Below are 12,558 nucleotides of genomic sequence, written 5' to 3'. Positions count from 1 at the left end.
TAAAATCACTCTGGCAGCTGTGTGTAGGACAGACTACAGTGGAGAGAGATTGGAGATAGGGTGACCAATCAGGAGGTTGGTGCAAAAATCTAGGTGAGAGGTAATGAAAGCCTGAACTAAGGTAGTAGCTGTGAGGAGAGTTGTCACATGAGAGATATGTTGATGGTGGTGCCTTTGGCAGAAATAGGGAAGAGGGATGGATGTGGGAAAGAATGATAATCAGCTCAGTTTTACAGTTTAAAATGGCCAAGAGATATGTGATATTATGGAACTGAAGCACAAAGGAGAGATTAGAGTTGGAAATGGATGGGTATATGTATGTGTATCAGTGTGTATATAATATATATTATACACACATATGTCTGTAAATGTATTTATGCATATTTGTGAGTCATCTGCATAAAGATAATAATTAAACCCATGAAAGCTGAGAATCCATGTACCAAGAGAGTGTAGAGAGAAGTGGAAAGAGGAATTCAGACATAACCACAGAGGATATCCACAGTTACAGGGCATGATTTCAATCATGAACACGCAAAGAAGACCAAGAAGGAACAGTCAGATAGAGAGGAGGAGAACAAGGAGAAGAGTGTCCCCAAAACCCCAAGAGAACAAAGTATCTGGTAGGAGAGGGTGGTGTGATGTCCAAGGTAGCATCTAGATTCAGGGAGAGTAGGATCAAGAAAAGACCATCAGATTTAGAAATTCAGAAACTGCTGATGACTTTGAAGAAATTAATTTCAATTGAGTGATAAGATCAGATGTCAGACTGTGAAGGGCTGAGGAGCAAATGAGAGGAGAGGAAACCAAGGCAGCAAGTATAAAAAAGGTTTTTTAGAGTTTGGTTGAGAAAAGGAGGAAAGATATAGGATGATAGCTTGAGGGGGATGAAGGGGATCTAGTGAAAGTGTTTTCAAGGAGGGGAGGTAGAGCTAGAAATGTTTGAAGGCAGTAGGGATGGTTTGAAGATTTGAGACGTGACTGAGTATGCAATTTCCTGGAGAAAGTGGGAGGGGATAGGATTAGTGCACATGTAGAGGGGTTGGTGTTAGCAACCCTTTGTCAGAGACTGGAAAAAAGGAGGAGAGAGAGGGGATGATGGCAGGGGAGGCTGAAATGAAGAAGGGGAAAAGAAGGAGCTCACCTCAAATGGCCTCAATTTTCTCAGTAAAGTAAGAGGTAAGGTCCAAGAGGAGGTTTGGGATAGCTTCTGTGGGAGGTGAGACAGGGAATTAATTAGGGAGGAATATACAAATGTGAAGCACTAGACAAATGTGAGTAATTAATTATTACTGTACTGTAATGTTTTATAAATGAGCCTGTTCTCTAAATTGGTATCCTTTGCTTCCATGTCTTTTTACTTGGCAAAAAGAACAAGTTTTTGGTGGATGCCATAGTTTCCAGAATCTTTTCATCCTCCTCATTTTGTTGACTTTTGTAGCAATTAAAAGTTTCTATGAAATGGTGATGGGGTCATTATTTTTACTTTTGTCTATTTCTGATTTTGCAGAGTCAACCAACCACTTGTTTAAATATGTGTTAGAGCTTCTGTACTGTAAATAATACCATCTTTTATCTTTATCCCTTCTATTTTGACATTGATTTTGACCTTTTCTTTAACTAGGAAATGATCTGACTCCACAAATACCTGACAAGAAAAAGACTCTCATACTGGTACTCAATCATCTTCATTCTGGTGAGATACACTCAGTTTCACTTGCTGTAAAGTTGTTTAGCTCTTTCCCCAGAAAACAAGCTATCAAAGAATTCTAATAGGCAGATTTCAAACGAAGCAATAAAAATTATCAACAAACATAAAAAAGTTCCAAATCACTAATAATAAAAGAAATGCAAATTAAAATGTCTTTGAGGTTCCACACACATCCATCAGATTGGCAAAGATGACTAAAACAGGGAAATGACAATTATTGGAAGAGCTCTGGAAGGATAAGAATAATAATGGCCTGTTAGTGGATGCAAACACTCTGGAAAGCAATTTGGAACTATTTTTATAAAGGAAATAAACTGCCTTTGTTGACCCAGTGATATCATTACTGTGCATAAACCCCAAAGAGGCCAAAGTCAGAAGGGTAGAACTTCAAGAAGGATAGAATGTCAAAAATATTTAGAGCAGTATTTTTTTGTTGTAGCAAAAAACTGGAAACAATGGGGGTGCCCATAATTGTGGAATAGCTGAACAAATAATGCAGTGTGAATGTGATGTAAAGTCATTCTACCATAATAAATAACAATATAATCAATTTAGAGAAACCTCAAAGACACGAATTGATGCAGTATGAATGCGTTGAATCAAAAGAACAATTTATAGAGTAACATAAGAGAAAACAACTTTGAAAGATTATAGAACTCAGATCAGAGCAACCAATCATGACCAGAGAAGGGTGATGATGTTAGCCACCACTTGGAAGAATGATGATTGGCTAGAGGTACAGAGTGAGACAGATTTTCAGACATGGCGAATGTACTGAACTATATTGCTTGACTGCATTTATGTGTTGCAAGAGAAAGTTGATATTTGGGAGGAGATAGTGGAGGTTGTGACAGGAATGCAAAAAAAAAAGTATTGTTAAAATAAGCACATAGGAAAAAAAAATCAGATTTTTTTTTTCTGTTAACCTTAAAATAATAAAAAAAACCCAAACTAACAAGTTTATAGTTTATTGTGCAATCTTCTTTTTTGTTATTGTACACTGGGATGTTCATGTCTGCTGGTGATTTTAAAATTCACAAAAAAGAAAGCTTAAATTAAAAAAGATAGGTAATTTTTATATAGGTACAAGACTTTTCAGTCGTGTTTAATTGGCTTCTCTCATTCCTGGATGTTGAAACATATATTCCAGGGTTTTTTTGTTTTTTTGCTTTATTACCTTCTTATTGAAATCATAGAGCAATCTGAGGAGTTACATCAAGGTGATCATGTAACTTCCCTACTCCTTTACTGCTGCAATAGATGTTGGGACATTAGCTGCAATTATCTTCATAGAATGTTGATGCTAGCTACCATTTAGAACCCTTTAAGGTTTGAAAGTCACATTACATATGTTAGCTCACTTGGTTCTCACAGTAACCCTGGTAGGGTAAGTGCTTTTAGGGATAGGAAGAAAGACACAGAAGAGGGTAAGGGATTTGCTCGGGGTCACACAGCCAATAAGTGTCATGTTGAAATTTAGGTCTTCTTGAGTGGGCACTAGATTTCTCAATTGGAGAATTGCTTATACTCCATATTTAAGCTACTAATAGAAGCTTTTAGGTATGCTGCCTTAGATAGCAGGTGTTCTAGCACAGAAGTATCAAACATGGAGCCCATAAAAGTCATGAGTGTGACCTGAAGCAAACAAAAACAATAAAACATAAATAATGATGGGTTTTCTAAGTGAATATGAAGCTTGAGGCAATCCTTACATACAGTTTAGTGGCTGCCATTTCTATATGAGTTTGATACCATTTTTCTAGAAGGCTTTCAGGTTAGTTTTTTTATTTAGGAAATGGATTCGCTATAGTGATTCCTAAAAGGAAATACAGGATTCATCTTAACCTGAACGTACTGATAAGAGTAATTGTAGTACTCCAGACAGGGAGCACTGCACAGTGGAGAGAAAGGTGGCTTCAAAGCCAGAAGATCTAGTTTCAAGTTCCATTTCTGATACATACCAGCAAAGTCACTTCTCCATGCTCATAAGTTGCAGAGATGGTGCTAATTTACATTGGTAAAGGGAGTTTCCCCAACCAGAAGTTCCTAATATTAATGAATCATATTTGTAATAATATAATAGCTAACATTTACATAATGATATAAGGATTATTATTGTCTTAGAATTACAAGAAGAAAACAAAAACCAAGGAAAATGTTTAAATATGAAAAGTGATGGATTGAGAGGCACGTATGTAGGGATGCCTCTCATGCCAAGTTAAAGAATGTACATTTCTTTGAACTAATAGAGAGCTGTGGGAGGGTTTTGAGCAGGGGAGTAATAGGGTCACGTGTTAAAAACATTACTTTGGACAAAGTGTGAGAAGCAGATTGGTAAAGAAAGACTCTACCCAGAGAAATTCCCTGGGAGGTTAGTATAAGTATTAGAAATAGGGTGGTAGAGAGAATGGAAGGAATGGGGGTAAATTGGAGAGTTGTATAAGTGAGAGATTATATTATAGGGGTGTGTTCATCCTTCACTGCCGAAGAAGACCGTGCTATCAGAGAAATGATGACATGACATGAGCTTAACTTTGTTTTGAGTGAGGGAAGGCTGTGCAGGTCACCAGCCTCACTTCTCCTCCACAGCCATCTGAATCCAGTGGCCAGATATTCATCAGGATGACTGGAGATGACCCAGGATGAGGCAATTGGGGTGAAGTGACTTGCCCAAGGTCACACAGCTGGTGCGTGTCAAGTGTCTGAGGTGAGATTTGAACTCAGGTCCTCCTGACTCCTGCACTGGTGCTCCATCCACTGCACCACCCTGCTACCCCGATTATATTATATACACTTTAGTAGGACATAGGGTTGAAAGAGGGAAAGTTCTAAAGTTTAGACTCAGAGTGAGTATAAGAATGATGGTATCACCAAAAGATAATTTTATTTATAGATCATGTCATGCTGTCTGCATCCAGCCCTTTGCCTACTGCAGCACTTCTTCAGCAAGATCCAAGGCCACTCAAAAAAGATGACCTGAGCAATTCACATAGGGAAAAATGAGCTGATGAAGGACACCTATTAGCCAAATGATGACACCATGGACAGGTCCTGCAGATGAACAGTGAGGTAAGCCCAGGACTGAAGATGGGAGTGGTTTGGATTATATCTGGGAAACTAACACTGCACTTTCAATCATCCCAAATTGCTGTTTGCCATCAAAGTCCATCTTTCTAAAACAAATATTCTCTTGGTGATACTAGTAGCTCTGCTACTGCCAAAGATGACAAGAAGCTTCACAAATTGCAGAAGAATCAACAATTCAGGTGACCCAAAGGTTAACAAAAAGATGTATAGATGTAAGTAGGATTTTGCAAAAAGTAGGATTTTCAGGATAAGTGGTATAAAAGATTACTGCAGACATGGCATGCTGACCTAGAAAAGAGGAAGGAGGAGAACAACACATGGATATACTAAGTGTTGCTGAAATACAAGAAAACTTAAAAGAAGGTCTTTGGAATGTCAAATTCTCCATGGGAGAAATTCTGAAGGATATGGACAACAAACACATGGGTTGAGAAGGTATAGATGTGCAAAAATTGGCACCAGTAAAGGGTATTTCTGCATTCATGAGCTCATAGATTCATATATGCTTAAGGGTTAAGATGCATCTATTTCACAACCTCATTACGTACATGAACTTCAAAGATGGCAAGTGTGTTGAGTAACAAAATGGTACAATAAGGACTGAAAATAGCAATCGAAAAGGAGTATAACACATTCTCCTACTAGCTTGGGTAAGGTAGGGACACAAGAGACAGAGCTACCAATTCTTGTTCTGGATTTCTATGGCCACTGTTTTAGATACTGAAATCAGCTTTTGGCTGTTTCCCTGCCTCTAGCTTTTATAATGTTTCCTTCACACCATTACCACATCAGTCTTTTAAAAAAGTTTTATTAAGATCTTTTGTTTTGGTATCACCTTCCCCCTTCAAGTGTACCCCTTCCCACTCTGCCCTCCAGAGGACCATTGCTTGTAACAAAGAATGAAAAAGAGGGAAAAAAGTGATTTAGCTACTGAGCCTGACAATATATGGTATTCTGTACCCATAATTCCTCATCTCCAAAGCAGTCTTTCTAATGCTGATATCTTCTGTACTAATTCAACTGTTTGTTGAATTAAAATTGGAATTAGAAGTGAAATCAGAGGTCATCAAAACCAGAATGACCTCAGTAACTGAATTACCAAAATCATACACCTTTAACTTGAAGGACTTTGGGAATGTTCTAGCTCTCTTACAGATAAAGAAAAGTTTGATTAAAAAACCTGAGTGGCTTCTTATTGCCTAGAAGACAAAATACAAAGGACAGCTCTTCCAGGCCCTGCATAATTTGGTACAAATTTACTCTTTTAAATTAATTTCACCTTACTTCCCTTTAGACATTCTGTGTTCTAGCCAAACTACACTACTGTAGTACTAATTGTTCTCTGATTATGTTTGGTCCTCCTCTCTCCCCTTCATGTTTTTCTACTATCTGAACATCATGCTTTCTCTTGGCCTGCTAAAATCTTCTTCCTTCCTTAAGGCTCAGATTAGGTATCACCTCTTCTCTGAAAACTCTTTCTCAAATATTTTTATCGCACTTATCTGGATTTTTCCTATGATCTTATCACATTATGAAAGTTTAATACATTAAGTATAGTGCTTATTTGTATACATTTGTGTATTTATGTAATTATAATACAGGACAAACTCCTTGAGGCCAAAGATTGCTACTTTTGCACAAAGCGATAACTATATTATGCATAGTTGTGAAATAGAATTTTATCAAATCTTCTAAATTAGTTATATATTTTTTTCTTTTCTTTGAGGATTGTGCATGCTGAACAAAAGTAAATTTTGTAGAAAAGCTATCCCTGTATTATGACATATGAAGAGCAACCAAATACCTTAAGGACAATAAGCCAGATGATCCATGCATTTATTTAAAAAAAAAATCCTACGTGGACCTACATGGTGCTAAAATAATCTGTCAATATGTCTACCTATCTACAAGGACATAAAATACGTTCATATATAAAACTTTAGGTTTAAAATGGATATTAACCTTAGTATTCTAGTTTGGATTTTACTAAAGGATTTAACACATGGCTGCTTTCCACGTCCATCTTCTGCTTTGCTTTCAACTGCCAGCATTTTCATTCAGATCTATCATTATTACTGAACAGTACTACCAAAATACGGTTTCTAGCCTTCCTAATCCATTACATTAAAAATTAAGTTCTTTTTAATTATGAAAGTGACAACCATCTACAAACACGAACATTTCAAAATACAAAAAACTAGGAGAATACAAAAAAACTAGTGTACTTTTTAAGTATACTAAAAAGGTTAAACTTGATGTGATAATGATAAAACTATCCTGTGTTTATGTTTCATTATATTCTCTTCTGTGTATTTTAAATGGTTTATTGATATTCTTTTCTTTCTTTTGGATCACTATCATTACTCACCAATTTCCCTCTTCATAACGCCCCCCCAAATTAAAAATCTCCCTTGTAACAAGTAAACATTGTAAAGCACAAAAATACACATATTGACCAGGTCTGAAAGTGCACGCTTCAATTTCTAACTCTAAACTATCATTTCTCTGCCAAGAAGAAAGCAGCATGTTTTGTCATCAGTCTTTATGATTGCATTAATTGTAGTTATTAAGCCGTTAAAACTGTTTTCTTTAATGTTACTATAGTAGTCATAAAAATTATTCCTCTGGTCCTGCTCACTTCACTCTGAATCAATTCAAGTCTCCCAAGATTTCTCTGAATCTGTACCTTTAAATAATTTTTAATGGTACAACAATATCCCATTTTTATGGTGTAATAATCACAAGCCATTTGGCTAGCCTTCAATTAATGGACACTCACTTTATTTCGAGTTTTTTGCTATCACAAAAAGGACAGCTATAATTTTTTTGTACACATTGGTCTTTTCCCTCTGTCTCTGACCTCTATGTGAATATCCTAAATAGTGGTTGAGGGATCAAAGTTTGATGACATTTAGGGTATAGTTCCAAATTTCTTTCCTGAATTGTTGGATCAATTTTTTACTCTATCAATTTCTCCAACAATTGTGATCATTGTGAGATGGAAGATAAGAGTTGTTTTAATTTGCACTCCTGTTACTAGTAGTGATTGGTGGACTTTAAAAATATGATTGTGAATATGTTCAAAATTGGCTGTTTTAAATTTCTTTTTAAAATTAATTAATTTAATTTAAAAAAAAACTATTTCTTTTTTCTCTATTATATCTCCCTCCTCCTCTTCCCTACTGGAAAAAATAAAGAAGAAAACCAGAATCATTGGAACAAATACGCATGGTCAAGCAAAATAAATTCACACATTGGTCATGTTCAAAAATGTGTGTCTTGATCTGAATTTTCAGTCCACCATCTCTTAATTAAGAGATGGGTAGTTTTCTTCATTGGTTCTCTGAAATCATGGTTGGTCACTGCATACATCAGAGTTCTTAAAGTTGCTCTTGTTCATATATACATACATACATATACATACATACATATACATATATATATATATGGAGAGAGAGAGAGAGAGAGAGAGAGAGAGAGAGAGAGAGAGAGAGAGAGAGAGAGAGAGAGAGAGAAATATATCTTACATATGACACCTTTGGCAGAGAAATCTGATGCAGAGATTTTATTTCCAGTTGACTGTTTCCTTTCTAATTCCAACTTTCCAACTGCATTGGTTTTGTGTGTAAAAGCTTTCCAATTTCATGTAATCAAAATTGTTCATTTCATCCTTTATGATCATCTTTATCTTTTGATTAGTTAAGAACTCTCTCTATATCCATTGTTCCATCTACTTATCTTCTCTAATTTATTTATGATATGAGTTTTTATTTTTAGGTTATGGATCTATTTTCTCCAAATCATTCTTCACATGGCTGCCAAAGTTATCTTGCAGATTATTATAAGCACAGACTTGATAGTCTTACTCTCTTCCCTAAAAACCTTGAAAGCCTGCCTAATTCCTAGTGAACAGAAAAGTTCAAAATCTTTAGCACTACTACAGAAAGGCCCTCCAAAATTTCAGGTTCCAGTCTACCCTGGGAGCCTTTTCTCATATCACATAGTATACTTCATAGTCATAAAGTCTACTTCATACTTCATGCTCTGTAGTATTGAGCCAAAGCAAACCACTTAACATTCAGCAGATATACCAACAATATCACTTAGCTAGGGCATGGTGTTGAGCTTGAGGTTAAGAAGACCTGAGTCTGATTCCTAGCTTGGTTACTTTATTAGCTGTGTGACTTTGATCAAGTCAACTAAGTTGTTTTAACCTTATTTTTAAAATGGCAATGATATTAATAGCACCTGCTTTGGAGGGTTATTGTATCAAATGTGATTTTATATGTAATATGTTTGGTAAATCTTAAAATGTTATATGTTTGCTATCATTATTAGATTATATAATATACCTATTATCATAATTAAAGCCCATGTTTCCCTCACCATGCCTTCACTAACATTGTTCTCTGTCCTTGGGATGCTCTTCCTCTATCTCTATCTGCTGAAATTGTACTTATCCTTACAGGTCTAATTCTAATGCCATCTAATTCCATGAACATTCTTCTAGTATCCACAATTTGAAATAATTCTTTTCACTTCCAAAGTCACAAACTATTTGTATTCATTGTATGTGCTTATGCTCTACTTCGTTTTATGAGCCAATGTGACAGAAACAGCAGGTTGGTGGTTGTTCTTGGTCTAGTGTGAGACCTGGGCTAAAATCATGTGTCTGAGACCTTTCCATCTGCTTTAGAACCCCTAATCCTGTTCTTTGTTATAACTGTTAACTCCAACCCTTCCTTGTACTTCTCTAGTTATTTCCTAGGCAATCTTCCTCATATCGATTACACTTTCCTTCCTCCCCTACCTCCACCACCTGGTGAATCACTTATACTCTATACACTCCTCCGTGCTTAAATCCCTTCCCCCTTGTCCTGTCACCAATTATACTTGGCCAACCTCAACCTTGTATTATTCCCATTCCTATTCATGAACTGCTGAATGGAGCTGAAGAAAGTCTCCAAACCACGCAGACAGGTCCATTACAAATGTATATAACATTTGCTATTGCTGTTGAGTCATTTTAGTCAAATCCAACTCTCCATGACCCCATCTGGGGTCCCATCTTCTTGGCAAAGATACTGCAGTGGTTTGCCATTTTCTTCCCCAGCTCATTTTACAGATGAGGAAACTCAAATAGGTAAATAGGGTTAAATGAATTGCCTAGGGTCACCCAGCTTAATGTCTGAAGTCAGATTTGAACAAAGGCCCTTCTGACTCCAGGGCCAGTGCTCTATCTGCTACATGGATTTTTTTTTTTTGACTAGGTTAAGAAAGCCATTCTTTGTCTCATTTCTCACCTAGCCTTAATCACTGAATGGGCACTGCCTCAGTCAAACTGGGGCGTGGGAAAGACCTTAGTTTAAAAACGCCATGGTCTCCTACTGCATCTGGGGCATCTCCAGTTTTCCTGATCTATATCTTGGCACCGGACCTAGATAGCTCCAGAGGAGAAAGTGAGGCTGGTGACTTTGCATGGCCCTCCTCACTTATATGAAATTCACTTGCAAGTCATGGCATCACCTTCCTGATGTTATGGTCCATTTCCAGAATGAAGGGCACAAACAACAACGTATAACATAATCTTAACTGGAACTCCACTGGAGCAAGGCAATGCATTTATACTTCTGTAATCAGTTCATTCTTCCACTCACCACAAAGAAATTCCAAACCTTTCTATTCTTCCTCAAGGGACTCATGGCACCTACTTCTGTTACTTTCCCAGGTAAGGACCTTGCTTCAAATTTCACCTAGAAAATTGAGGGCATTCACCAAAAGTTCCCTAAGCAGCAGGTCTGACCAAACTTCAGTGACTCTTTTACCTCCAGGATCAAATAAAAAATGCTGTTTGGTATTCAAAACCATCCTCAACCTTCCTATTTTTTCTTGCTTAATTACACTTTACTTTCCTCCTCAGGCTTTCTTGTGGTTTCTCACACATGGCACTGTATCTCTTGACTATTCACTGGCTGTACTCTCATGTCTGGGATATCTTCCCTCACTTCCATCTCTGGCTCAAAGCTCATTTTCTGTAGGAGGCCTTTCCTGGTCATCTTTCCTTCCCTACCATTTTTCCTTTGAGATTACATTCTATTTACTCTGTATATGTCTCATATGTAAATAATTATTGGTATCTTGTCTCCTCCAGAGCTGCTGGAGGGCATTGACTGAGTTTTTGCCTCTCTCAGTAACCCTAGTGCTTAGCATAGTGTCTGGCTCACAGTAAGAGTTTTGTTAACTGAATGAGAAATACTATCTCTGTGAGGCTTGACAAATCATTTAACTTTCCATTGGCCCTATGCAATTCTTTCAAGACTCATGTGATAAGAAAGTCACTCATCAAGCATTTTTGGCAAAATTAGTCTCTGTCCTCAAGGGCTCATATTCTTGGGATTCAAATATGAAAATCACATATAAGATATATAGAAAAGAGATAGAAAGTAGTCACAGAGGGTATGGCACTAATAAGAACTGGGGGAGAGGACTATGAAAGGTGTCTTGCAGAAGATTATATGAGCTTAGTCTTGAAGGAAATCAGAGACATTAAGAAGTGAAAATAAGAGAGCAAAGCATTCCCAGACTGGGGGCAGTCAGTGAAGAGGAATCACAAGTTGTTCAATGTACTTGGGTTATAGAACATGTGGAAGGCAATCAAGCATAATTAAGATGGAAAAGTAGGCTTGTAAAGAGTTTTTACATCTTTCCAGTCTTAGAGAACTTCCTTTTGATCTTGGAGTCAATTGGGAAACATTGCAGTTTATTGATTATGGGGACATCCTAAAGTCCAACACTTTGGGAAAATCACTTGGGTCATTGTGGTGAGTACAATGGCATAAAGTGGTGAGCAACACAATGCAGGGAAACCATGTAGGAGGTTTTTGCATTAATCTAGGCAATAGGTGATAAGACCTGAACTACAGCAATTGCTGTGAGAATAAAGAGAAGGAATGTATCTGTGAAATGTTATAAAAGGAGGGATGACAAAACTTGGCAAAAGAAGAGCTCTATGGAATGAGAATCAGTGAGGAGTCAGGTCAATGGTGAAGCAGTGTTCCTGGGAGACTGGGGAGATGGTGGGTGACATCCAGTAATATGGAAGTTAAGAAGAAGGGGTTATGAATTCTGTTCAGCAGACAGAATCTGGGTTGGTAGAGGAAGTTGTCACATGGAGAATTCCTTAGTCTAACAGAATCACAGGCCTGAGAACCCAAGTAAATTGTCTTAAGAGTTATTTGATTAGATGCAAGTATTCTCTCCCCTACTGTAATGTTAGCTCCTACAAAGGAGCTATTTATTTACCTTTTGTTTTTTTAGCTTTCAAACATTGTGCTGAGCACAAGTATATACAAAGAGTACAGTTAATAAATATTCAATGAATAAATGAGGAAGTATTTATTCTAATCACTCAAAGCACAATAATAAGGTAGTGCAACAGGTTTTGTATGTCAGGGACTTGCACGCACAGTTTGTAAATTTGCTAACACCTCTAAAGTTGAAAAGTAAAATTTAAAGACTCAAATCACTTCTTCATGTACGTGTAAAACTTTTATTTCCACAGGAAAATATTTTCCCAACAAATTTGAAGGCTAAAAATAACGATGGAAAAACTGTTTCCAAGTACAGAAGGGTCCATTTAAAATTATTAGAGGGTTCATTAGAATTTCCAAGCAAAGTGATAACAGGTGCTAACTTATTTTGATTCTCATATTGTGAATAAATAGTAGGCTATGATAAGAGCACACTTGGTACACATCCTA

General features: G+C 36.8%; 1 protein-coding gene across 10 annotated transcripts in view; it reads right to left on the bottom strand.

Annotated features, from left to right (window-relative positions):
- RPTOR (regulatory associated protein of MTOR complex 1) overlaps positions 1-12,558 on the bottom strand; it is a 503,724-nt gene that overhangs the window by 90,992 nt on the left and 400,174 nt on the right. For 7 of the 10 annotated variants that reach the window (XM_072645257.1, XM_072645259.1, XM_072645263.1 and 4 more), the window contains one exon: positions 1,145-1,210. The exons of the other annotated variants lie outside the window; for them this stretch is intronic. In XM_072645257.1, coding sequence (XP_072501358.1) covers positions 1,145-1,210 — 66 coding nt within the window. The remainder of the gene's footprint in view (positions 1-1,144; positions 1,211-12,558) is intronic. 10 annotated transcript variants of the gene reach the window in all.

Source organism: Notamacropus eugenii, chromosome 2 (genome assembly GCF_028372415.1).
Source record: "Notamacropus eugenii isolate mMacEug1 chromosome 2, mMacEug1.pri_v2, whole genome shotgun sequence".
Lineage (NCBI taxonomy): Eukaryota > Metazoa > Chordata > Mammalia > Diprotodontia > Macropodidae > Notamacropus > Notamacropus eugenii.
Note: the sequence above shows the minus strand (reverse complement) of the source record. Positions and strands in the feature narration are given on the sequence as shown.